The 25,020-nt window shown below is 47.7% G+C and overlaps 7 protein-coding genes across 7 annotated transcripts; 5 read left to right on the top strand and 2 right to left on the bottom strand.

Annotated features, from left to right (window-relative positions):
* Positions 1–105: 105 nt before the first annotated feature.
* BJ212DRAFT_1488739 (uncharacterized protein) lies at positions 106–1,277 on the bottom strand (the record flags this gene model as incomplete). Its single annotated transcript, XM_041341378.1, has 6 exons — positions 106–285; positions 334–666; positions 709–783; positions 837–937; positions 1,020–1,083; positions 1,137–1,277. 6 exons carry the CDS (start codon positions 1,275–1,277, stop codon positions 106–108), a joined length of 894 nt encoding a protein of 297 aa, XP_041185564.1.
* Positions 1,278–1,460: 183 nt separating this feature from the next.
* Positions 1,461–4,192, top strand: BJ212DRAFT_248465 (kinase-like domain-containing protein). The gene is made up of 3 exons (XM_041342736.1): positions 1,461–1,686; positions 1,738–4,022; positions 4,098–4,192. Exons 1-2 carry the CDS (start codon positions 1,578–1,580, stop codon positions 4,008–4,010), a joined length of 2,382 nt encoding a protein of 793 aa, XP_041185563.1. The 5' UTR covers positions 1,461–1,577; the 3' UTR covers positions 4,011–4,022; positions 4,098–4,192.
* On the bottom strand, positions 4,050–4,904 carry BJ212DRAFT_248426 (uncharacterized protein). The gene is made up of 3 exons (XM_041342735.1): positions 4,690–4,904; positions 4,419–4,637; positions 4,050–4,369 (listed from the first exon to the last, which is right to left on the bottom strand). The coding sequence occupies exons 1-3, from the start codon at positions 4,847–4,849 to the stop codon at positions 4,089–4,091; spliced, it is 660 nt and encodes a 219-aa protein (XP_041185562.1). The 5' UTR covers positions 4,850–4,904; the 3' UTR covers positions 4,050–4,088.
* A 127-nt stretch (positions 4,905–5,031) lies between these two features.
* Positions 5,032–5,369, top strand: BJ212DRAFT_1289142 (mitotic-spindle organizing gamma-tubulin ring associated-domain-containing protein; the record flags this gene model as incomplete). Its single annotated transcript, XM_041332053.1, has 3 exons — positions 5,032–5,083; positions 5,141–5,244; positions 5,304–5,369. 3 exons carry the CDS (start codon positions 5,032–5,034, stop codon positions 5,367–5,369), a joined length of 222 nt encoding a protein of 73 aa, XP_041185561.1.
* Positions 5,370–5,816: 447 nt separating this feature from the next.
* Positions 5,817–8,579, top strand: BJ212DRAFT_1305831 (uncharacterized protein; the record flags this gene model as incomplete). Its single annotated transcript, XM_041333784.1, has 2 exons — positions 5,817–6,468; positions 6,529–8,579. The coding sequence occupies 2 exons, from the start codon at positions 5,817–5,819 to the stop codon at positions 8,577–8,579; spliced, it is 2,703 nt and encodes a 900-aa protein (XP_041185560.1).
* An 8,565-nt stretch (positions 8,580–17,144) lies between these two features.
* On the top strand, positions 17,145–17,552 carry BJ212DRAFT_1450390 (uncharacterized protein; the record flags this gene model as incomplete). Its single annotated transcript, XM_041338808.1, has 2 exons — positions 17,145–17,197; positions 17,222–17,552. The coding sequence occupies 2 exons, from the start codon at positions 17,145–17,147 to the stop codon at positions 17,550–17,552; spliced, it is 384 nt and encodes a 127-aa protein (XP_041185559.1).
* Positions 17,553–17,801: 249 nt separating this feature from the next.
* BJ212DRAFT_1305830 (uncharacterized protein) lies at positions 17,802–19,643 on the top strand (the record flags this gene model as incomplete). The annotated part of the gene is made up of 6 exons (XM_041333783.1): positions 17,802–17,927; positions 17,997–18,543; positions 18,782–18,806; positions 18,905–19,001; positions 19,120–19,181; positions 19,445–19,643. 6 exons carry the CDS (start codon positions 17,802–17,804, stop codon positions 19,641–19,643), a joined length of 1,056 nt encoding a protein of 351 aa, XP_041185558.1.
* Between the last annotated feature and the right edge of the window lie 5,377 nt (positions 19,644–25,020).

Below are 25,020 nucleotides of genomic sequence, written 5' to 3'. Positions count from 1 at the left end.
AAGGAGTCAACTGCCCTGCCCGACATGCTGTCCGTACAAGTAAGTGTAATCCTTTCCTTTCCTAAATCAAGGGTCAACTTAGATCATTGGTACACGCGACAAGTCCTACCTCGAACAGTAAAAGTATTCATTTCCGCGCTTGTGCAGCTGCATGCGCTCGCCATCAAGTTTCTCTTCGATGATGAATTTATGTCCTTGCATTTCTTTCACCGAATCCTCGATCTTATGGGTTGGTCTTTTACACAGCATCGGTGCGAATGCACGGAACAATTGAATGGATTTGTCCTATGTTACATCAGCTCTGAAATCCTCAACGAACAGGAAAAGTTGTACCTCAGCATTCAACCTCCTTGAAGGATCCCATAGCTCCCAAGCAACCTTCTTGAGGTCGGAACAGATGTTGAATAGATCTTGTGCATCTGGATGGAACACGCCAAAGACAGTCGTTTCCTTCACAGAAATAACCATGTCTTGGAAAGTTGATACATGATTGGAGCCATGATGGAAGGGAACAACATGCCTTTCAAAATATGTGTACAATCCATCGCTGTTCCTCAGCAGTAGCACGATTGTAAATACGCTGAAGAATTCTGGACTGAATGTCCCGTGAGCGGTCATTAGCCAGAGAGTATGTAAAATATCGTCGTCCGTACGCTTGCCCATGTTCTTGGACAAGTCATCCAGGACTTCGTTCAATCATGGACCGACAGGCTTCCCTCGACGACCGGAGGACCGCTTGCTCACAACCTCGTACAAAACTGTGGGGAAGTCGCCAGAGCTCTTCTAAAGGAAAGCTCAACGAATGTGTTTCAAGTCACGGAATACGATATACAAACATCTTTTTCGGTGGGCTTCTTCCAGTTGAGCAAGCGGATCGCATCCGGATCTCTTATGCCGAGTGGGATCAGTTTGATGTAGGTCTTGGCAAGGTCTTCTCCTTCAGGCCATACACAGCGCGCTCACGGTCTTTCTGCTCACATGTTCAGCTTACCCAGATTATTGTTTAAGTGACAGCAAACGTGCCTGTGGAAGGATCAGGCGGAGAACGGGATAAAGATCATGTCCAATTTCTTCTCTCCAATGCTGACACCACACAAGCGTCAGGACTGGTGTTGTTCGTATGGACAAAGACATACGTTGAACCAGACATCTAAGAGTCGCCGTCTTCGTTCGGGCTTTCTTTCTGTCGATAATTTCTCAAATAGCCCGGCTAGTACTGAAAAGGGAGCACTGCCATTGTTTTGCGGGGGAGGTGGGTAGGGTGCAGTTTTCTCCATCGTGAATCGGTTCTGGTGAGCCTGGAGGTGATGTCAGTGCGGGTGTAGGCTGCATCATTATGCTAGAAAATCAAGAAAAGAAAGATGTTGTTCTTGAATGTAGTAGTACTTGTCTGCAAATCCTAGTAGTGTCAGGGGATGGTGGAGGTTCGCAGCAAGAAAGTCAAAACGCGTGACTCGAACTAGCGAGAGCGTGTTATTTGTTTCTATTTGGCTACTCTTTGCCCTCGGCTCAGAGTCTGCGGCGCTCACTGGCAGCTTCGTCTGTCAGCCTCCCGATACTCCTCCTTATTAACCACTATGGACGACGACGATTATCCAAGGCTTCCGCGGCGGAATCGCAGCGAGGATGACCCAAAGATGATTGGACTATGGAAAGTTGGTAGGACTATTGGCAAGGGAAGCTCAGGTATTTATCTAGGTTGCTGCAAAACTATGCGCTTTCACTGATCCCAACTAGGCCGCGTGAGGATCGCACGACATTCAAAAACAGGACAATACGCCGCAGTAAAAATTGTGTCCAAAAACATCCTTATGAACTCTATCACCAAGCTCGTCGACTCCGCGGAGCATATGCTTCTCAGCATCGAGCGCGAAATCGTGATCATGAAGCTCATCGACCATCCAAACATAATGCACCTCTACGACGTGTGGGAGACCTCCAGCGAGCTCTATCTTATTCTCGAGTACGTAGAGGGTGGCGAGCTCTTTGATTATCTATGCAACAAGGGGCGGCTATCCACCCTTGAAGCATTGGGCTATTTTCAGCAAATCATCTCCGCAATCGACTATTGCCATCGACTCAACATTGCGCATCGAGATCTGAAGCCTGAGAACCTTCTCATGGACCAAAACAAGAATATCAAGGTTGCAGACTTTGGTATGGCAGCTTGGCAGGCCAGCTCCAAAAACGGATTACTCCAGACGGCATGTGGAAGCCCTCATTATGCGGCCCCGGAGGTCATCATGGGAAAGGAGTACAATGGACGCGCTTCTGATATCTGGTCTTGTGGCGTGATTCTATTTGCCTTGCTTGTGGGACGCCTTCCGTTCGATGATGAGGACCTACCAACACTGCTGGATAAAGTCAAGTCAGGAAAGTTTGATATGCCATCCGGCATCGATCTCTTGGCCAAGGATCTTATCACGAAGATGCTGCAGAAAGACGTTGTGATGCGTATCACGATCCCTGAAATTCTCGCTCACCCGTTCTACCTTTCTCAAAAGCCAAAGTCTGTCGATGCAAGCACGCCGAGGCTCACCGATATTGCGAGACCTCTCTCTGATCTTGAAGACATTGATCAAGACATCCTCGCGAACCTCCGCACGCTTTGGCACGGTACATCTGAGGGAGACATCAAAGCTAGCCTCAAGAGCTCCGAGCCAAACTGGCAGAAAGGTGTTTACCGACTGCTCACTGAATATCGGGACAAACACTTGGAAAATTATGACGAGGAAGAGGAGATGGTGCACAGAAAGACACGCAAGAAGAAATCAACCAGGAATGACCCTCAAGGCATGACCAGGACAACATCCCAAACACCGTACCTGGCACGCGCGCCTTCATTTCTTCCTCCTCGCGCAGCTCCTCCGACCCCGCGTAGGGCAGCTGGTCGCACGCTCCCTCTGCACAATGACGATAGCGACTACGTACAACTAGGCGCTCCTCATATAACTCTTTCTTCGCCGACACCTCCACGTCCAGGGGCTGATCTCCGCTCTCCTTTGTCGTCATATATCACATCTCTAACATCGCCCTTATCACCTACGCTCGGTTCTACAAATTTGCCCGCGATTGAAGTGCCGGAACTCAAGGATGATAAGATGCAGCATTTCTTCCAGCAAATCGTGGAACATCTTAATGCAATGGAGGCGCGCACTGCAGGCACGCCCCGTCCTGGTCTTGGCAATACCTCAGCTCCACCCACACCGGTTAACATGGAATTCGGCAAGCGTCAGAAGGACAATGCTGTGCAGACCAGAGGCTATTCATCGCCCCAGGAGATCATATCTGACGCAGATATGAGGCGCGAACGACGAAGTCAGTTCGGAGAGATTGACAAGGAAAATATATCTCTCAGTGTCAGTGGACCCGGAATCATCAAGAAGTCGTCTCTGCGGAGCAACGATGGTGACAGACGGCCTGCGCTCCATGTGCAAATCATCGAGCCACCGCCGAACAAGCTACGCAAGAAGGGCGGGGGCGACACCCCAGCCGCTGTCTCGCCCGCATTTTCTGACAGCTCGTTTACTCTTGCCTCGACGCCGCGACGGCGTTGGCTTGATAGTGTTTTCAGGTTCAAGCCAGTAACATACCAGCTTCTGTCTACGCACGACGGATTCACATCACGCGAGGAGTGCCGTCGAATGCTGGTGAACATGGGCGTCCGCGTGGTCCTCACGCATGCAGAAAATTCAGGCGTACTCAAGTGCAGGACGGATGAGACGAAGGACCCGTCTGGACTTTTGCCGGCGCTAAAGTCGGTGCGGTTCCGCGTGGAGGTGCAAAGACCAACGCCTGTGCAAATCACTGCTGGATATCAGGTCGTACTACATTTGATACAGGAGAGGGGTGCGTCGCCAAGCTTCCAGGTGATTTATCAAAGGCTGAGAAGGAACTGGGAGCTGGATATTCCACGAATGTTGATGACACCAAATAGTCCACTTTTCAGCCCCACAGAAACCGAGATGGGAGGATACGAGTTTAGCGAGAGGTTGGTGTACGCCGATTAGCTTGCACGATCTGTAGGACATATAAAATTATTTTATGGTAGATACCGCCAACACTGATATTCAAATTTTGTGCCTTGGCTATGACAGTGGACCATCCATCATCACCATCGTACTTGCGAACCGCGATGGTGGTTCGGTGAGGAGCGTGTCGTCACGATCAGTGACCATGGCTTCATCGATTGCTTGTGGATGAACTGATTCTTTGAGGGAATGGTGTTTCCCTTGTTTTGATACGACTGCAGACATAGAATCTACACTGCTGATTCGGATGAAACGTAGGAGTTGGATGTAAGCAACTTCCGTCTGGTCCCATTTGCGGAATAGCTCAACGGTAGCTTCATGCGTAAGATCAGGCACATCTGCACAATATGATCAACATAGGCAAGGAAGTATGATACTCAATCTTACCCATTCCTGTGCGATATTGTTCTGATTCACGGAGCTTGATCTCCTCCAGCTTCAACTCCTTGGTACTTTTCGGTCGGCCCTTGCGGCGAGCAGCTCTCTCCTGCTCAAGCTCATCGTCGTAGCGTGTTAACCATACATTACTAATGATGGAATGTAGCTCTTCGAGGGAAAGCGTGCCTTCTGGAGGTATAGCATGGTAGAAAAATCCGTATAAATCGGCTGAGGTCCACCGCATAAGACGCGTGACATCAATATAACATAGGATACGCACCCTGAGCAGAGTGTTTCTTTGTTCGCTTTGATGCTGCGTCCGCGAGTTTTGCTTTTCGCAGCTGCACCCGGCTCAGTTGACCGGCCTTGCGGGAGTCTGGGTGAAAGACTTTTTCTTTCTTTGACCTCGAGGTGCTTCTGGGTGTTTTTGAGGGAGCCATGAAGGTAAGCTGCCGCAGTCGGACTTTCTCTGAGCACGGATATAATAATATCTATTTCCTTTCCGGGATTTCTGTCCCTTGGAAGTGCCCCCCGCCGAATTCAAGCCAGGAGGCCTGTAAGTCAAAATTACTCATCTGGTCATAGCGGTAGATCTAATGCTCTTCAAACAGGCGTTGACCTCATGTCATCTAAAGAGGCAGACAGAATTAGTGCTGCTCAGCAGACCCTTGACAGTGTGTTATCGAAGTTGCACGTGCGCCGTATTGCACCCTCATGAATGCGGTTCACAGCCCTCTATGAGATCTCGCAGCTGCTTAATACACAGCTTGATAAGGAGACACTCGCGACATGTGTGGGTATGATCGAGAGTGGTGTCAACCCGGAGGCCCTTGCAGTATGCTAATGTCCGAGTGGTCTAAAAGCAAGTTTTGGGACTGACAATTACCCATGCAGGCTGTTATTCAGGAGCTGCGGCGTGAAGCCGCTGCTGTACAGAACGCACACTCTGATGTGCGTTGAATTGATAGCATGACACGTAAAAGTTCTCATGCGCTCGACGGCCGTCGGGTCCGAGTGCATGTAGTATCAGGTCTTTTTTTATCGTGGTTGTTCAAGCAGGGTCCGGAGCAGTTCTGCCACCTACTGAGCTCGCCCCTTCTAGCAAACTTCAGGCTTGATATGTAACTTGGCTTGTTCTGAATGTAACTATCTTGTAGACTTGTAAGAACGCGTTTGAGCCAGTTTGAACTCAGTTTGATGACATGCCGTTGCTGCCGCGCCAGTTCAGTTGATCAAGAAACGGAGAGCTTTGGCAAGCGTTAAATTTATACCACCGCAAGGCAATTTCGGCCACTCTTCTTACTAGTGGCTTTCATCATCAACTTCCTCGACGTCCAAGCACTGTTCACGACGACCGCGCAAGCTTACTGACACTCTTTTTCTTCTTGACGCCCGCTTCTCCCAAGCATGCAGCCTTCACAGTTGGAGATTCAGCGCGAGGTTGAGGCTTTGCGAGACATAAAGCGGCGTTCTACAGCACAAGGCGGTCCAGGTGCTCTTATTCTTGATCCTGATCTTCCGAACCCATCGTCTCCAACTTCACCAACATCCAACTACTGGACTGGCACTGCACCCCAGCAGTTACCAGATGGTGACTCCAGCAGCGGCTCTCACGAAGGCAGCTCTAGCTCAGAGGAGCGAAGCGCGGGCTTAGATGATCCTTTCCATCTTTTCTGGGTGCCAGCTCGTCTTCATCCCGAAATCGATCCGGGCCAGTTTAGCGCTTTTCTCAAAGAACACGCACGTACTCCACCCCCAGATGGCACTGCTGGATCTCTTCGATCAAATTCTTTGAGCATTCCTTCCACAGGTTTGGGACGCAAGCGTTCAATGCTCAGCAGGCAGTACAAGCCATCAGAGAATGACCAGGTCGAGGACGAGGATGAGAAGGTCGTCCCTTCTCGCCCAAATCGCACACCTCTCGCAAATGCACCACAACTTACTATCAGCGACTTACAAAGGCTAGAAACACTGGCAGAAGAGGCCTCAAAGAGTGACGATCCTACAAAACTTAGAAACGTGCTCAGGCGAAGTTTAAGCCTTAATGTATCTCCTTCAGGTCAGTATGCAGAATAACTTCCGGTCGTCCCTGGCATCTGCTCAAGGCCCTTGTCTTCAGCCATGGACAGGATGGACGATATTCCTGACATGCCAGATGAGGCCGATGCACCTATCATCGTTCCTCCTCCCGGCCTAATTCTCCGTCGAGCTGCGCGCACTAAGATCCGGAAGACTACCTTGCCCGGTGATGGTGGTGGCCATCGGTTTGGGTCCGGACGCAGGCCTCGTGCTGCCACACAGGGAGAACCACGTACCTCCAGTGATCTGTCTTCCAGTGATCACGTCTCATCAAGTGATCATGGTGATGTCACAGAAACAGGTAGACGACCTCGTGCACTTTCTAACGAAAGCATAACAAGTGATGGCCATACTTCGCAAACTGACGTGCTCATAGATGAAACACTCATCCTCGAAGCATACCTCTGTGATGTACCTGATGGTGAAGCCCTTTCAACCTCGTCGCTAAACTCCGACGCCCCATTATTATCATTTTCCCCAGCACATAACGAGCCTACACCGACCCAAACTGAATCTAGCCTGGATGCCCCCACCAATGCGATAGTTTTGCATCACCCTCAACCCCAGAGGCTTACTCTGACCGCCCCTTCTGAAGAATCGTCTCGGACGCCGTCCCCTGATGCACCTACCTTAGCATCATCTACCGAAGCTATAGCAGCATCCAGCCTCCCCCAGAAGACCCCAAGTCTTGTGCCGAAGAAGGAGAAAGACCGCAAGGGGCTGTTCAAATGGGGCAGCGACAAAGGCGGGAAGAAGAACGGCAAGGACAGGGAACGTGAGAAGGAAGTGCAGCGAGCAGAAAAGGAGAAGGAGGGCGGGTTCTTCGGGTCCTTGTTCAGCAGCAAGAAAAAGCCCGACGAACAGGCATCTCAGGCGCATCCATACGGGTCTGGGCGAGAGGCTGCTACTGCCTTGCTTGGCCAGTCAAAATCCTCAAAACAGTATGTTCCCTCGCCATCGCCACAACTGCCCGGCGGGCAGGGCATGTATGCTCGATATCCCATCCACGTAGAGCGCGCGATCTATAGACTAAGTCATATTAAGCTGGCAAATCCTCGAAGGCCGCTGTACGAGCAGGTTCTCATCAGCAATCTGATGTTCTGGTATCTCGGTGTCATTAACAAGACGCAGAACACTGCAGCGACTCCTGTAGCGCAAAATCAGCCAGCCGCTACCGCCCCGACCGCGTCCAATCCTGACAATGAACAGATGGAGAGGGAGGGTGAACGTCGGGAAGCGGAAGAGAGGCAGAGGGTTGAGAATGAGCGGCTTGAGAGGGAGAGGGAGATTGAGCGCGAAAGAGAGCTTCAACTTCAGCAGCAACCACAGAAAAAGGAGTCTCAAAGGAGAGGCGCTCTTACAAAGCCCCCCAGCGGATCGCAAGGAGCTCGAAGGGTTGCTGAAATGCCAATCAAGAGTCCTCAATACGAGATGCAGCATAGAGAAATGGAACAGCAGTACAATGGATCCAGTTACGGGTATAATTCCTCCTCTCCGACGCCACTTGGTGGCGGTCCACCAAGGATGCAGCGACAGTCAAGTCCACCAGTGCATGCGCCCCAGATTGTCCAGCCACAATCGACCAATTACATGTACCCCGGGTACTCAGGGCCTGGGGCAGCAGATCAACAGCAATTTCCACCTGACACCATGCAGCCTACGGAGTCATGGGCTTCGTCATCCACTTCTGGAGCTCCGCCCCTGTCGCGTACGCGATTAACTCCATCGCCCCCTCCTAGTCATACTCCAAGTAATACTTCTCAGCAAGCTCCTGCACGCCGTTCGCGGTCTCCACCAGCCCAAAACCATAACAGATACTCTGCGAATGTGTCACCCGCTGCCACTAGCCGTGTCCAAGCCACACGGGCCACAACACGCTCATTATCTGCCACTGCGACTACGGGTGCCGCTCCTCCAGCCCTCCCCGCTGAAGTAAAGACCAGGAAGGTGACCAGTGCTCATGCCGTTATGACAACGCCACACAACAGAAGACCAAGAGCACATGCAGAACCTCCACTTCCGTCCCGCACAGAGCGGGGCGAGGAAGAAGACGTCCCCCTAGCAGTGTGGCAACAACAACGCCGAAAGTGATTGCTGGCTGGTTAATGTGAGTGCAGGCCTCTTTGGTCGATACATGCTCTTTCACTGACGACATTATTAAGTTTTACCAAATTCACGTTTCTGCTCCCCACTTGCTAATTGCTTTTATATCACCCTGAGCTGGTAACCTGACAATGGTCTCAGACATCTAAGACCCATTACGTTCGGGATATTCTTGGGATAAGACATTCACCCATCGGACCTTTTTACCATACAGTACTACTGCTTTATTCCCCAGCATTACGTTGTATTTGCGTCGCTCAGCAGAAGCACCGCGGCATCTTCCTGCTTATACTTTCGTTGTATTCACAGTGGACTTGTAATCAAGGATCTATCAGAATCTGGACGTTAGTGGTTCTTTCTGACATCGCTTTTTTGGCGCAGGGAAGCTTTTCAATATCTTTCCCTGTGGGAAGATAGGAGAAGATCCATGTCGTCACTGTGTGTGGCTACTAGGGCAGGTGCTTGTTTAGAAAGTCTTGTTCTCTCCAGCAGGTTTCATTTTACCAAACATCTTCGTGAGACGGGCCGCCTGCCGACTGCTAACTCTATATAAATAGTGAGCCTGTGATATCGGACAGTTCATGGAGAATGCGTCATATCAGGTCGTTCACTTTCAGCATGGAGAGCTTCCTTCTGGTCCCGGGAGTTTGCTCAGATTTGCGACACGTTCCTGATCAATCCCATATCTTTTAAGTTGGAGCTGGTCTTTGAATGAAAAAAATAGATATGGAGTATAGACAAGGACAGAGGGGCGCAATTAGGGATCGCAGTGCATCAATTTTGCACTTTGCTTTGAATTTCCCTCGTTCATGAGTTACAGTCTCATGCCATGGAAGTATACCATTTCCATGGGGTAAATGAGATTAACAAGCAGCCAGTCCTCCCGCTTCGAATGTATCGTGTTGGAAGAAGGAAACCATTGCAGATCCTACCAATGTTTCCGTACTGTGAAGCAACACCCTCACGATCACATGTACGATAGCTTGAATGAAAAAACAAGAAGTTGTGATTCAATGTTTATCAAATGAACTAGACGGCATACTTGGACAAAATATCATAGATCTGAGGGGTATCTACGGAAGAATCTTGCGAGATACTGTTGTTTTGTGGAGCTCAGAACCGAGCTCCGTTCTTTCCAACAGTACTAGTACTCGACCCACGTTGAATCTCGGATCAGAAAGGTTTCTGATCCCGACCACCCCGAAGAGGTTATATCGATGTGGGCTGGCTGATTGGTGCGGACGACGCGAGGGGTAATTACACTGCTCATGGTATTGGCGGAGACGTCTTGATGTTTGTTTCTTAGGCGTTGTACGAATGAACCTCGGAGTGACTTTTCAAGCGAGACACGAGATGAATTATTCAATCAACGATGCTGGTTGCTAACCTCGAGGTGTGGTGCCACGAGGTTGAATGAAGATGTAAGAGGATCTTTGGGACTTGTTTGATCCTGTTGACTGAGTTTGTATTGGCACATAGAGAATGCACTAATGATCGTGATGTGGAGCAAATATTCGGATCATCGGCTGGGGACGGAAGAGTATTTGCTGTTGTGTACCGCGGTTCACGGATTTTGCCAATCAATTATGTACTTAATATCGTTTGTAGATGACATCAATTCAATAGTGGTAGTCAGAGTGAACGATTTTGAGACGATTCAGCGTGCGATTCAGAAAACGATTTCGGACGCTGATAATCAGATTTGACGTTGAATCGCGTTGAATCGTCGAAGCGCCTCCGGAGGCGCTTCACCCGATTCTGAATCGGATTTTGGACTGTAAACAGTGCAAAAGGATTTTCTCGGACGCGAGCCCGAGAAAATCCGATGAATACTCCGTGAACTAGCTAAAGATAAAGCACAAGGCTGAGGCGGTAGGTAGAGGCCGAGACGAGTCAAAGATATGTGTATATGTGTGAAACAAGCAGGGTTGGGAGCATCAAAAGGGTGGGTGCCAAAAAACAGAGACACTAGCATGACGATGGACAGGTGAGACAAGGCACATAAAAAGTTTTATAGCTAGATACTGCGTGAGCCTCAGTTGTGGTGGAACAAACTGTATTAAATACCTAGATACTGCGTGAGCTAAAAGCCGTAGTCAGTATCTAGCGGCAGACCAAATATTAAAAAGGCTTACTGTCATATCCCACAATCCGGACCCATGTTCCATCATATTCCCACGCCTTCCGAGCCTATGTCTGGACCCCACTTCATATCCAACTCATTCCCAGATTCCCTTCTGCTGTGTGCTCCACACCTCAGCAGGATCGACTATGCTCCAGATTTACCCCTGAGCTCCAGACCATCAGATCTCCACTGCTAGCCTGATCCATACCCCCCTGTCCCATCCACCCTATGCACACTCCATCCAGCAAGACATCTGGACTTCACCTCATCTCAGATTCTGGACTCTATCCACCTTGTCTTCTGGATCCCCAGATCTCCGGACCTATTCCCACCCTCTGTCCGACATCCTGCACCTATCCCCATTTAGACATCTCCGCCTTTCCAGCTTTCGGTTACCTCTTCTTCTGTCTTGCTTATTGATCCTTGTATGAGTCTTCATCTCCAAGTTCATTTAGTTATGTTCCGTCTTACTTACTAATGTGTTTCCACATGCTCATACATAGCCTTGCTCCTTTGCTTATTGATCCCCTCAGATAGTCTCTAGTATATAACCCCTGTAGATACTCCTGTAGTTTCCTTAGTTTGAATATCAACTTAGACTTGCCCAATCCTCTCTTGGACTTTGGTCCACCTAAGTCTGTCCTACTCATCAGGCCTAGGGATTGATTCCCTAAGCCGGAGCTTTGCCTTTCTGGCACTTACCCTCTTTCTGGACTTAGGTCCAATCCCTGTTCTCTCTGACTCTACCTTAGGGTAGTCTACCTCTGTTTGCTTCTACATTGGACAAAGTCCGATGTAGCCCCTATTCCTTCCGGACCTCCTGTTCCCTCGTACCTCCAGGCATCCTGTCATTCGGACGTTCCACCCTCCATACCTTCTGCCCTCTGTACCTTCTGCCCTCTGTACCTTCTGCCCTCCATACCTTCTGCCCTCCGTACCTTCTGCCCTCCGTACCTTCCGCCCTCTGTACCTTCCGCCCTCCGTACCTTTGGACCTCCTATCCTTCCATCCTATTTCCTGTAGAAGTATTACCTTGCAGTGGGAACTCTCCTGAACACTTCCTGTGTTCCTCTGGAACTCTCCCATGCTCCTCCAGAAGTCCTTTAGCACTCCACCAGAGTAGCCAGCCTCTGGAAGTCCTCTGGACTTTGTCAGACCATCCTTGGACCTCATATGAAATGAAGGGCACATACTCAGGTAAGGGGCACAGCGTATGAGCTGAGGCCAAGCCCCTCTGAGTCAGTCTCTCTCTCCTTTGAGCAACATGGTTCTTAACACTTACCCTCAGTTGTGGTGGAACAAACTGAGGGAAGGTGAGAAGATGAAGCAACTATAAGTATTATGGTTCAAATTCCAAACATTAACTCTGCTTGTCATGTTGGCATGCATAGCATCAACACTCCTCCTTGACATGATAAGTGACTCCTCCTCGATTTTGTCACTGAAGACCCAAGCAAATACATAGACATTTGAAATCTTTGTGAGGAAGGGCTTTTGTAAAGATGTCAGTGGTGTTATTAAGTGATTTAACATAAGAAAGTTTCAATTGGCCTCAGGTGACTCATTCGCAAATGGAATGGACAGTGATATTGATATGTTTGACTTTTGAATGATATGAAGTGTCCTTGGAGAGCGTTATGCCACTGGTGTTGTCACAGAGAAGTGGAGTAGTGGATGGCTGAGTGAAGTTAAGTTCAAGAAGAAGGGTATGAAGCCATGTGAGTTCCTTGGAAGCATCTGATGCTGCGATGTATTCGGCTTCGCAGGTAGACAAAGAGATGGTTTTCTGCTGTCTAGCACTCCATGTGACCATACCGCTGCCGAGAGTGAAACAATACCCAGAGACAGATCATCGTGTATCAGGGCAATTCACAAAATCACTATCAGTAAAGCTGAGTAGATGCACTGGGTGTTCACCACCAAGGACAAGATGCATGGTGCGGGTACCTTTAAGGTATTGAGTGACACATTTTGCAGCTTCCCAGTGGATGGGTCCATAGCAGTCAAGATGGCAGCAAAGTTGTTGCACAGTGTGTGCAATGTCAGGATGCGTGCCTATGGCCAGGTACATGAGAGAGCTGACGAGAGATCGATATGGGGTATGGAACATAAGTTCATGTTGCGCGTCAGTTGAAGGTGAGTGTGTGTGTGTCATGAGAGGTGCAGGCCAGTGTCATATCCCGTAAGCCAGACATAGATCCCATCATATTCCCACGCCTTCCGGACCTATTTCCAGATCCCATATCCGACTTATTCCTGGATCCCCTATCCTGTCCACCCTATGCACATTCCATCCAGCAAGACATCCAGACTTTACCTCCTCTCAGATTCTGGACTACATCCACCACCTCACATATCTCAGTCCTGTTTCCATCCTGCCTTCTGGATCCCCAGATCTCCGGACTTATTCCCACCCTCCATCTGAGATCCTGCGCCTATCCCCATTTAGGCATCTCCGCCTTTCTGGTTCTCGGTTATCTCTCTTTCTGTCTTGCTGATTGATCCTTGTACTAGTTTCATCTCTGAGTTCATTTACTTATGTTCTGTCTTACTTACCAATGTGTTTCCACATGCTCATACATAGCCTTACTCCTTTGCTTACTGATCCTCTTGGATAGCCTCTAGTATATAACCCCTGTACAACTACAGTAGAGTCCTCAGTCTGAATATCACCTTAGACTTGCCCAATCTTCTTCCAGACTTCAGTCCATCTGAGTTTGTCCTTTTCCATAAGGCCTAGGGATGGATTCCCTAGGCTGGAATTCTGGACCTTCAGATTTGTCCCCTATGTCTCTGTCCCAAGTCTAGGGATTGCTTCCCTAGGCTGGAGTCTTGCCTTTCCAGCACTTACCCTCTTTCCGGACTTAGGTCCACTTCCTGTCCCTCTGACTCTACCTTAGGGTAGTCTACCTCTGTTTGCTTCTGCATTGGACTTCGTCTGATGTAGCCCCTATTCCTTCTGGACCTCCGGACCTCCTGTCTTCTGTACCTCTGGACATCCTGTTCCTCATACCTCTGGGCATCCTGACCTTTGGACATTCTGCCCTCTGTACTCCGGACCTCTGGACATCCTATCCTTCCATCCTGTTTTCCTGTAGAAGTATTACCTTGCAGTGGGAACTCTCCTGAGCACTTCCTGCATTCCTACGGAACTCTCCCGTGCTCCTCCGGACATTTCCCGCGCTCCTCCGGAAGTCCTCCCACACTCTCCACCAGAGTAGCCAGCCTCTGGAAGTCCTCTGGACTTCATCAGACCATCATTGGACTTCCTCTGAAATGAAGGGCACATACTTGGGTAAGGGGCACAGCATACAAGCTGAGGCCAAGCCCCTCTGAGTCAGTCTCTCTCCCCTTTGAGCATGGTTCTTAACAGCCAGTCTCTATGGGTGTTGAAATGGGCACAGCGTCAGCTAACCTGAATTGAGAGACAATACAGTCAATAAGCACTGTTTGGGAGAGGGCTATAGTGTGGCTGGAGTGATCACAATCTATTGCTATGCCAAGGCAGAAGCATGTGTCACCTAGGTCTGATATGGACCATTTAGTACAGAGCTGTGATTTGAAGTCAGCAATGATGGCCTTGTTGCTACCGACAGTGAGGAAATTGTCAACATGTATAGTGATGAGGAGAATGCCTTGTTCTGTTTTGTGGTAATATATGCAGTGCTTGCACTTGAGATGTGTGAATCCCCAGGACAGCATGGCATCGTTCATAGTGCGATTCCAGACTAAGCCACCTTGCTTCATACCATAGAGACCCTTCTGTAGTTCCCAGAGCCAATCCTCCTTGCCCGGCTTGAGGAATCCTTTGGGTTGGTGCATGTAGCACACCTCATTGGAGTCGAGCAGGCCATGTAGGAACACCATTTTGATATTGATCTGGTTGATCTCCCAATCTAAGGTGGTGCCGAGGTGGGTTAGAATATGAAAAGACTTGAGATGTGCAGTCGGAGCTGACATCTTGGTGTAATCCTGTCCCCAGACAGTGGAATAACCCCAACAAACATACCATGCTTTGAAGCGAGCGGTGTTACCATGCTGGTCATGTTTAAGTTTGAACACGGGGCGTCCTTGCATAATCTTGCGACTGGGGGGGACTGCAGAGCATGGGATGAGCTTGTAGACACCAAGGTCTTGTAGAGAGTCGAATTCATCTCATAGTGCAGATGTCCAGTTGGATGTGTGTTCTGATGCCATGGCTTTGGCATAGGTGGAAGGATCATCCAGAAATTTGTGCTCTAAGTTATTGGGCATGGCAGCAAAGATGTTGGCTAGTGCTGCAAACTCCTCCTCAGAGAAAACAGCAGCTAAGGCTTGTTCACTGAGGGTGTTGCCAGGAGAGAGTGCCCTTATGCAGTCAGCCGTAGTGAGGGAATCGAGAACTACACGCTGAGTGGGTGACACATAAGGCTTACTGTCCATGGCACAACAATGTTCAGAAGGCATGGAAATGCGAGAGGAATGTTGAGGAGTTTTGGGTATGGTAGGCTGTATGGGTGAAGGAGAGTCAACATCAGGGATCTCTTCAACAGAAACAGACATGTTACGAGGTGCCGGTGGCAACGGAGTAGGGGGCGGTGTTGAGGAGGCCACAGTAGTTCCTGTCTGGTGAGACTTGATGAAGGACACATGGTGAGAAATGAAGACTTTGTGAGATTGTTGGTGATAGCACCAATAAGCTTTGGAGTTGAGAGCATACCCAATCAGGACACATTCAACAGACCAATTATATACTTTAGGGTTGTGATGATTCTGAATGAGCACAAAGGCTCTGCAACCAATCTCATGCAGGTGTGAAAGGTCAGGCTTACAACCATACCATTGTTCAAAAGGAGTGTGACCTTCTTGAGAGACAACTGGAGTGCGGTTGGACAAGTAACATGTGGTGAGCATGAATTTGTCCCATCAATTTACAGGGATATCACAGGTGGAGCACATCGCACGGGCTTTGCCCATCAATGTCTGATGCATGTGTTCAATGCAGCCATTGTGTGCTGATGTGTAGGGGGCAGTAAACTGTTGTTGAGTTCCACACAAGAGGAGCCACTCTCGCATGGACTTGGACTTCAGTTCACTGTTGTCAGTGTGATATATGCTGATTGTTGAGCCTGTTTTGACTTTGTGAGCATGTGCCCATGCTTGTAGTGCTGGGAAAGCAGCTGACTTAGAGGCAAGAGGAATGGACCAGGCATAGGAGGAGTAATCATCAATAACATCCATGATGTACTTATTACTGGCTGCTGATACAATGTCTGGGTGTTCCATTAAGTTCATGTGAACGATGCCCAACTTTCTACTAGACCTAACACCTTGACAAACTGTCGGAATGCTAGTCCGAGTCTGCTTGCCAAGAATGCAGGCATCACATTTGGGTGGCACAGTAGATAGATCAATGGGCATATCAGTGGCATTGCTGGAGTGCACGAGATCATAGACAGCATGGTAAATCGTGTATCTGAGACGATGGTGCCAGGACTCGAGTGTGGGCTTCTGGTGGGCCATGTAGGCATGTTCGGCAGAGAGTTGACCTCTGGACAAGGTGTAGAGCCTGCAGGAAGTGAGGGTGCCAGAGAGCATGCGGTTGCCGTTGCGAGATTGGACCCAACAGTTCGTAGCATTGAAGGAGGCAATGCATCTGTGTGCTTCACAGAGTGCAGACACTGAAACAAGGTGCACCATCACACCTGGAATGAATAAGACATTCTCGAGAGTAATGTGGATACCTCTAGTGATGATGAGATGCAGAGTCCCAATGCTGATGGCCTGAATGGATGAGCCACCAACCCCATTGACAGAGTGAGGGGGAATGGGGCGAAGGCTGTAGAAGTCACCTTCCTCATTGTTGGTGTGCACGGAGGCACCACTGTTGAGGAACATGGGGACCACTGATGGGTCCACAATGGTGTGTTGACATTGGTTCGGGGCCTTGTATGTGAGTCCAGTGAAGTCAATGGGACACGTGTGAGAGCACCAATTGAGGCTGGTCGTGAGGGAGTCCACAGAAGTGAGGAGTGTAGTATACTCATCTTTACCAGTGTCTGACAGCTCACGTATGAACGCAGGTGTGATCATGTCACTAGTGAGACCAGCAAACTTGGTAGAGGAAGTGGGAGCATCAGTAGGCTCTGGAGCAGACACCATGTAGATAGCTTGATGACTCTCGCTGTCGAGCAAGTAAGCACGCCCATTAGTGTCATAATGTAAGCCTCCTGGTTGGCCAGTGGCAGCAGTTGACTTATGGTGCATGTCACTTAGCCACCACTACCTTTGAACAGTGGCCAAATTGGTCTGAGAAAAATTTAAACCCTAACCCTATGTAGTTCTGCATGTGCAACTCCAACGGATGCTTCAATATTAGTTTGAAACATGTAGCACTACAATAGACAACGACAATGTATCAGTGCAGATGTTGTTTTTACCAGTCTCTGATGCCCAAGAACCACAGGAAGGTAGCAGCTGCTCACGCTAGGGCCACACGATGGTCAGCTCCAACTGCCGAGCACAGTAACTCCACTCTTGGTCATCTCTGCATCTTCCTCCTGAAGTTCCACTGCAAACTCAATTTCATCGAATATTTCTGGGGAAAGGTCAAAAAATATCTCCAAGACAACTGCAATGGCACTTTCAAGACCCTGAAGAAGAACATGCCCTTAGCAATGCAGTCTGTGCAGCTCAGTACCATTCGACTGTGGGAACATTGCATGCACCACTGGATGGAGGCATATCAGACAGGTCTGAGCACAAAGGATGCCCAGTTTCAGGTTAAGCAATTCAGCTCTACAAAGTACAAGTCTCACAGATGTATTCCGGAGACATTGGCTCGCATTTTTGATTGATGGGGAGTCATAGTACTTTAGGTGGCCAAATCATCCCTTTTGTTTTTAAAAAACTCGCTCAGATTTGATTCAATCAAAAATTCCTCTTGTAGCTTTACTCTACTCATTGAAAGAATCATTTTGACAAGAGGAAATAAAAATCTGATTTTTTTTCAAGGGGGTGAGAATGTTGTTCAAAAGTAGTGGTGGCTAAGTGATGTGCACCATAGACATAGAGCTCTTGTTGGGAGCAGTGGTATTCTTAGCCTCATGCACAGCATGCTTACATGCCAGAACTTTGTCTTGTTTCCCTTCCATGGCCCCACCTTTGCTGAAGCAATTTCTGGTGGGGTGGCTGGTGGCCCCACAGTTGCCACAGGGCACATGATCACTATGGTTAGTATTACCCCCCTTGCCTGTGGCAGCGAGTGTGACATCTCCTCCCTTTGACTTTTTGGTATTGAGGAGCTGTTGCTTGACATCGAGCCAAGAGCGAATGTTAGAAGGGCTGTAAGGGTTTGCAGAAGTGCTAGTTGTGAGAGTGTCTGCGATGTGGTTGTGCATGTGGGGAAGGTCTTCAGCCATAGCATTGAGCATCATAATGGTCAGAAAATCATCCTCTTTGGGGATGCCAATGGCATAGATATGCCTGATGAGGTTGTTGAGCAGAGTGCTCATGGTGGAGAGTCATTCAGATCGGAGGTATTTGACGGCAAGTGCCTGTTGGATGAGGAGGATCTGAGCAATTGGACCAACTTTCTCATGATGGTGAAGGAATCAACTACTAAGCTATGGCACAAAAAGGAATACCAAATCAGAGTATATGTGTGGTTGTCTCAGCTCTGCCTATGGCTGCTATACTTCACAAAGGCAAGTGCATTCGACCCAAGGGGAAGCGAGTGCAACACATCCACAGGTCGTGCGAAGCGTGGGAAAGTCGCGCACGCGGAGGTGAAGGTGCATGCAGAGAATGGTAGGATGCGTGAAGTGTGGGAAAGTCACGCACTAATAGGTGAAAGTGCACAAAGGGCTAGGAATGCGATGGGGACTAGAGGAAGATGATGACTGATACTGATGGGTGCAAGGATGACAAATGCGATGATGATAGAGTGTGATTGTCAAAAATGCTACTGACTATGGCTCAAAAATGTGTGCACTATGCTGAGGGATGCTAAGGGATACTAACTGGCCACTAAGTGGTAGCTAACTCTGATAAAAATGCAAATGCTATCATGCAAAAGGTGACTAAGCGCGCTCCCATGATGCAGAGCTGATGTGAGTAAGGCGCAGGAATGAAGAAGGTATATGTAAGTAAGGGTCCATGATGGAATATGGTGTCATGATAAGAATAAATGCGAAAAATGTACCAGTAGGACTTGGTGGACAATGGATGGATGCTCCTGGATGATGCGTGATGAAGCGTGGGAAAGCGCATGGGACGCGCGTGGGAATGTGTCATTGGAGAGTAGCGTGTGCATTGCACGATGCACAGGAAGATCATGCATGTATAGGCTGAGTGAAGGAATGATATAGGGAATGATGCTGCGAGTTCATGCTGTGAACTGCATGCAGATACATTGCAATATAGGGCTCTATGGGCATACAGAAGCGCAAGTCTCTACAATGGGATTTGAGAGCATCCCAGGCGAGGTGAGCATTGGTGTAGCCATGAAGGAAGTCGTGTTCTTCAGAACTAGAACAGGTGCACAAGGCAGCCATGATACATAAGTTGTTGAGATCCCAATGGCCCACACTGGAAGGATTCAGAGGTGGGTCAGGGCGAGCAATGAGTCCTAGAATATACCCCCCCCATGTTTGAGTAGGAGGTAATTTTGCATATGATCTGACCAGACATTCCAGTTGTTCTTGCTTCTGTTGAGAACCTCAATCTTGTCTAAGTCCATTTGGCTTAGAGTAATAGCTGTAATGGAGGCTCTGAGGGGGGACATGGAAGCTGAGGATGAGATGACAGACGGCAGGCTGAGGGAAGCACTTTTAGTGCCAGAGCTCTTAGAGCGGGTGTGGACAGTAGTGGAAGGCATAAGAACAAGAGTTGGGGAATTAAAAACGAGCAAAGTGCAAGTATTTATACTCCTGCACAACTGCAAGTGATCTGCCTTGGTCTAAGAGGGTAAATTAAATGTTGCAATGACATCAATGGACGTTGAAGAGGATCCCCAAGGGTTTAGTAACCTGGCGTGTTTGTTCCGGAGGCTTGTTGATGTACCTAGTTGGTAATTCCACTCCTCAATTTATGAGTGAGCAGGGCTCATAACCTTTTATAACTAGATACTGTGAGCCTCAGTTGTGGTGGAACAAACTGTATTAAATACCTAGATACTGTGTGAGCTAAAAGCTGTAGTCAGCATCTAGTGGCAGATCAAATATTAAAAAGGCTTACCCTCAGTTGTGGTGGAACAAACTGAGGGAAGGTGAGAAGACAAAGTGACTATAAGTATTATGGTTTGAATTCCAAACATTAACTCTGCTTATCACATTGGCATGCATAGCATCAACAAAAGGAACTAAAGTGCATACCTAGTGTGATGACAGACAGGTGAGAAGAGGCAAAGGTCTCCTACAGTGGCTCAAAAAACTGTCTGCATGTTTTGACATTTTTCACTATCTATAATATTGTGTGAGAACGAACAAATGCCTCAAGGACATGCTTATAGCACATTGTAGTATGGCTTCAGGGCTTTCATTTGAGCCCTACGCCGTGGGAATCGGTGGAGATATGGTGGAGATACAAGGCTCACAAAATGGTGACTCATGCAGACAGTTTTTTGAGCACATATTAAAACTATATAAATCATCATTTATGACACCATAACAATCATGCCACCATTAAATAAATTATAAAGTGGTGTCATTATGTCATTTTAAAACCATATCTAACTATACAAACCAAAAATTTCCATATGTCATGGTTATATTCACCATGAAAGCCGCCCCCCCTGCTCAAAGGGATAATATCCTCTCTCTTTCCTATTCTGGCCTCTCTGCTTGTCAAATTTCCTCTAGAACTGGAGTATCCAAGTCCACTGTGGCCAAGTTCATCAAAGAAAGTCACACAGACAAGGAAGACTTCTGTGAAGGGTGTCCATCCAAGCTCACCTCTACTGATAGGAGGGCTATTATTCAACATATCACTACAGGAAAGGCTGATGATGCTGTCCAGGCCACCTATTACATCAATTCCACCATCACATTCCCTGTCTCTTCACACACTGTGAGAAACATTCTCAAGACAGCTCATCTCAGGTCAGTAACAAGGAAGAAAAGGCTCTCCTTTCTATCACACATATGCAGAGAGGACTAGCACCCTTCTTGTTTCACATATATACCTTGCCATCTGACCCAATCCTATTTATTGTGGTCTTATATGATCATATAACATGCTTCCAGTCCATGTAATCCAATTCTGATGGGCTAAGGCAAAGGTTAGTCATCTCTGTTTATGTGTGATAGAGAGGAGAGCCTTTTCTTCCTTGTTACTGACCTGAGATGAGCTGTCTTGAGAATGTTTCTCACAGTGTGTGAAGAGACAGGGAATGTGATGGTGGAATTGATGTAATAGGTGGCCTGGACAGCATCATCAGCCTTTCCTGTAGTGATATGTTGAATAATAGCCCTCCTATCAGTAGAGGTGAGCTTGGATGGACACCCTTCACAGAAGTCTTCCTTGTCTGTGTGACTTTCTTTGATGAACTTGGCCACAGTGGACTTGGATACTCCAGTTCTAGAGGAAATTTGACAAGCAGAGAGGCCAGAATAGGAAAGAGAGAGGATATTATCCCTTTGAGCAGGGGGGGTGGCTTTCATGGTGAATATAACCATGACATATGGAAATTTTTGGTTTGTATAGTTAGATATGGTTTTAAAATGACATAATGACACCACTTTATAATTTATTTAATGGTGGCATGATTGTTATGGTGTCATAAATGATGATTTATATAGTTTTAATATGTGCTCAAAAAACTGTCTGCATGAGTCATGATTTTGTGAGCCTTGTATCTCCACCATATCTCCTCTGATTCTCATGATGTGGTGCTCAATCCAAAGCCCTGAAGCAGCACTACAATATGGTATCAGCATGTCACTGAGGTCTTTATGTATTCTCACACAATATTGTAAATAGTAAAAAATGCAAAAACATGTGGACAGTTTTTTGAGCCACTGTAGTTGTTAAGGTCGTGTGCTCAAGGGGGTCAGATCACAAGGGCTTGGCCTCAGCTCGTACACTGTGCCCCTTTCCTGAGTATGTGCCCTTAATTTCTGGGGGCTAGAACAGTCGTCCAGAGTTTCTGGGATTTGACTAGGTGGATAATGGACATCTGGATCTGAAACGTGAGATACATCTGACGGACATCCAGATATTACCTGGGCAAGCAGGTAAGACCAATCTGGACGAGGTCCAGACTAGAAACTAACAGAGGATGGACTACCCTAAGGTAGAGTTGGAAATGTAGTCTAGGATGCAATCCTAAGACTCGGAATATGACAAGAGACTTATCTCAAGTCCGGAGGACACAGGAATGAGCAGGAATTAAGATGATATTCGAACTAGAGTATTTCTGAGAGTTACAGGAGGTTTATATACTGTAGGTATCATATAGGAATCAGTCAGCAAACATAAAGGCTATGTATGAAGCATATGCAGAGTCTATTAGTAAGTAGGATGGATCACAAATAATGAACACCGGAAATGAAATGTATGTAATGGATCAATAATCAAAAGGAAAACATGGTTAACCAGAGTCCAGAGACAGGGGCAGTCTAAATGGGGTTGGGTGCTGATATAGGGTTTGGATTCTGGAAGGGAGATAAAGATAGATCAGATCATTTGAGATCCGGATCTCAGATCCAGATATCCAGAGAAGCAGATTTAGAGTTGAGAGTCCAGAATGGCATATGACAGTAGTATAAGATGATTTATCAGCCATTTTGGTGGCATGATAAATAGCATCCTGCTCAATCTCCCAATGAGCAAGGGCTTTGTAGAAACCAGTGTCAGTCCAGACTAGTGGAATGACCGCTTCTCCCTTCAGGTCCTTACAAAAGACTGACAGATGCCCAGGTGCATACTCTTTGCAAACCCAACAATAGTACGCTGGGCAGTTCTTATGGCAATGCCCAGCGACGCGACAGTTGTGACACACTACATTGTCAATGGTGGCCATTTTCACAGTGGTGACGGTGGATGACTGTGTGGGTGGAGATGGGGATCTAGATCGTTGTTCACGGTTTCTGTGTGGGGAAGATGATGCCATTCATTTGGCAATATGGGCGGATCTGCATCTAGTAGGGTACCGACATGTAGTGGGTGCGATGGGGGTAGGAGAAGGAGAAGCTGGTATGTCAAGTACAGTAATAGGAGGGATATCATTATCTGAATGCTCAATGGCAGCTGTTGGAGGAATTGGTGGTGGGATTGGAACAGCAATGTGTGGAGAAGGAGGTCGTGTGATTGGTTCTGTAGTGATCTGCTCAGTGATGATGTGGATAGCTTCCCTGATAGCTTCCCTAGTATCATCAGGCAACAGATGGATTGCAGTATTATGAATGCATATATGAAGGTGGTGGAATATGGTTTTGTGATGTTCATCGTCAAGAAGATTAGCGGTGTGTTCAATAAGACTAGCGTCTCTAATGATTTGAATAATGAGCCTGCTGGAGATTGCTCCTCTTTCTCCTAGAAGGCAGTCTATCTCAATAGCGTACTGTTGAGATGTGAGGGCGGATTCAAATAAGGCACTGGTTTCAACTTGATCAATGATTGCAAAATAATCAGTGAGTGTAGAGTCACTGGTTAAGGTAGAGTCAGTTAAGGGTGGGGAAGTGCTTGGGGAAGATGCGTTGGCAGTGGCAAGGTTAGCAGTGGTGGCAGTCTGATAGTCAAGAAGAGTCACTGGGTGAGTGGTATTTTCAGATACAATGTTCATAGCAGTGGTGAGTTCTTCAATGCGTTGTATGCAGAGGTGTAGGTGTTCAAGAGACATTGTTCTAGGATTACAATTGGTGAGTCCTTTTATACACAGCAAGGACATCGGTGGCATTGCTAAGGTTCTCTTCTGGGATCCATTTGTTACTGGCAGAGGAGTATCCTTTCCAAGATACGAGATAACATCTTTGTTTACCCATGCCTTTGTGCAATAAGATCACATTGATCTCATATTCTTCTTCATTATCTATGATGTCAGGGGGAGGATCGTGGAAGTTCAGACCATGAATCTCTGTTTCGTGATAGGAGGATAGTTTGGAAGCATGGAACGTGGGGTGAACTCTCCATTGCAGTGGCAATTGGAGTGTGAACGTGATGGGGGATAGCACAGCAATGATAGGGAAGGGACCATATCGCTTCGGTGCAAGCTTTCAGGAAGGTAACTGCATGATCAAGTTCTTTCCTGATAACCAAACTTTATCTCCTATCTTCCATGGGTGATATTTCTGTCTGTGAGTTCGTTCTGCCATTCGCTGCATGGCAAGATTATGACATGATAGTGCTTCTTCTCTGGATTTCTGGAGCAAGCAAAGTCTATCTTCTGCAGTGGGTACGGTAGAGTTGGAGAGTACATGAGGGAGAGCCCTTGGTTCATATCCCATCATAAGGAAGAAGGGTGATGCATTTCGAGAGTCATGTTTTCTGTGGTTGTGAACAAATTCTGCCATAGGGAGATGTTCCACCCAATCTTCCGAGTGATTACAGCAATAGATTCGAAGATAGGTTTCGAGTTCCTGGTTAAGGCATTCAGTCTGACCGTCAGTCTGGGGGTGATAAGCAGTTGATGCAGCTATGTTATATTGCAAAAGCTTGGCAAGGGCTTTTGAGAATTTTGATATGAATTGTGGTCCACAATCAGAAATGACTTTCTCATGTAATCCAAATCAACAATAGATGTATTTGAAAAATTTCTTGGTGATGCCTTCGGAGGTGATGGTTTTTGTACAAGGGATGAGAATTACCCCCTTTGTAAGGCCATGGTCAACCACGACCATAACAGAATCAAATCCCGCACATGGGGGAAGGTCAGTGATGAGGTCAATGGAGACCTGGGTGAATGGTGCAGCAGCAATGGAGGGAATAGGGACAAGAGGCGGTGTCATGGGGTGGGTATTGGACTTCATCTGCTGGCAAAGGGCGCAACCTTTGACGTATTTTCAGATATAGGTGCCCATGGAGGGCCACCAAAAGTCCTGCTTAACCAATTCTTCAGTCTTAAAATGACCGGGGTGACCAGCAGTAGTGTGGTCATGACATCATTCCAGAATAAGATGCCGTCCGGCAGGACGGACATAAGCGCAGTCCTTATAATACAGAATATCATCCTTTATCATCCAATCAGAGAGTGCAGATTTCATTGGGGGGAGAGATAACCCATCAAGGGTGTCGGAGGCAGCTTGGAAGATGGGGTTGGGGTCAGAGGGGTCAGGGTTTGCAAGGGAGGTCATAAGTTCTACATCAAGAAGCCAGATGAACATAGAG

This window comes from Suillus subaureus, assembly GCF_016647635.1.
Source record: "Suillus subaureus strain MN1 chromosome Unknown BJ212scaffold_188, whole genome shotgun sequence".
NCBI lineage: Eukaryota > Fungi > Basidiomycota > Agaricomycetes > Boletales > Suillaceae > Suillus > Suillus subaureus.
This window is presented reverse-complemented; position numbering and strand designations above follow the sequence as displayed.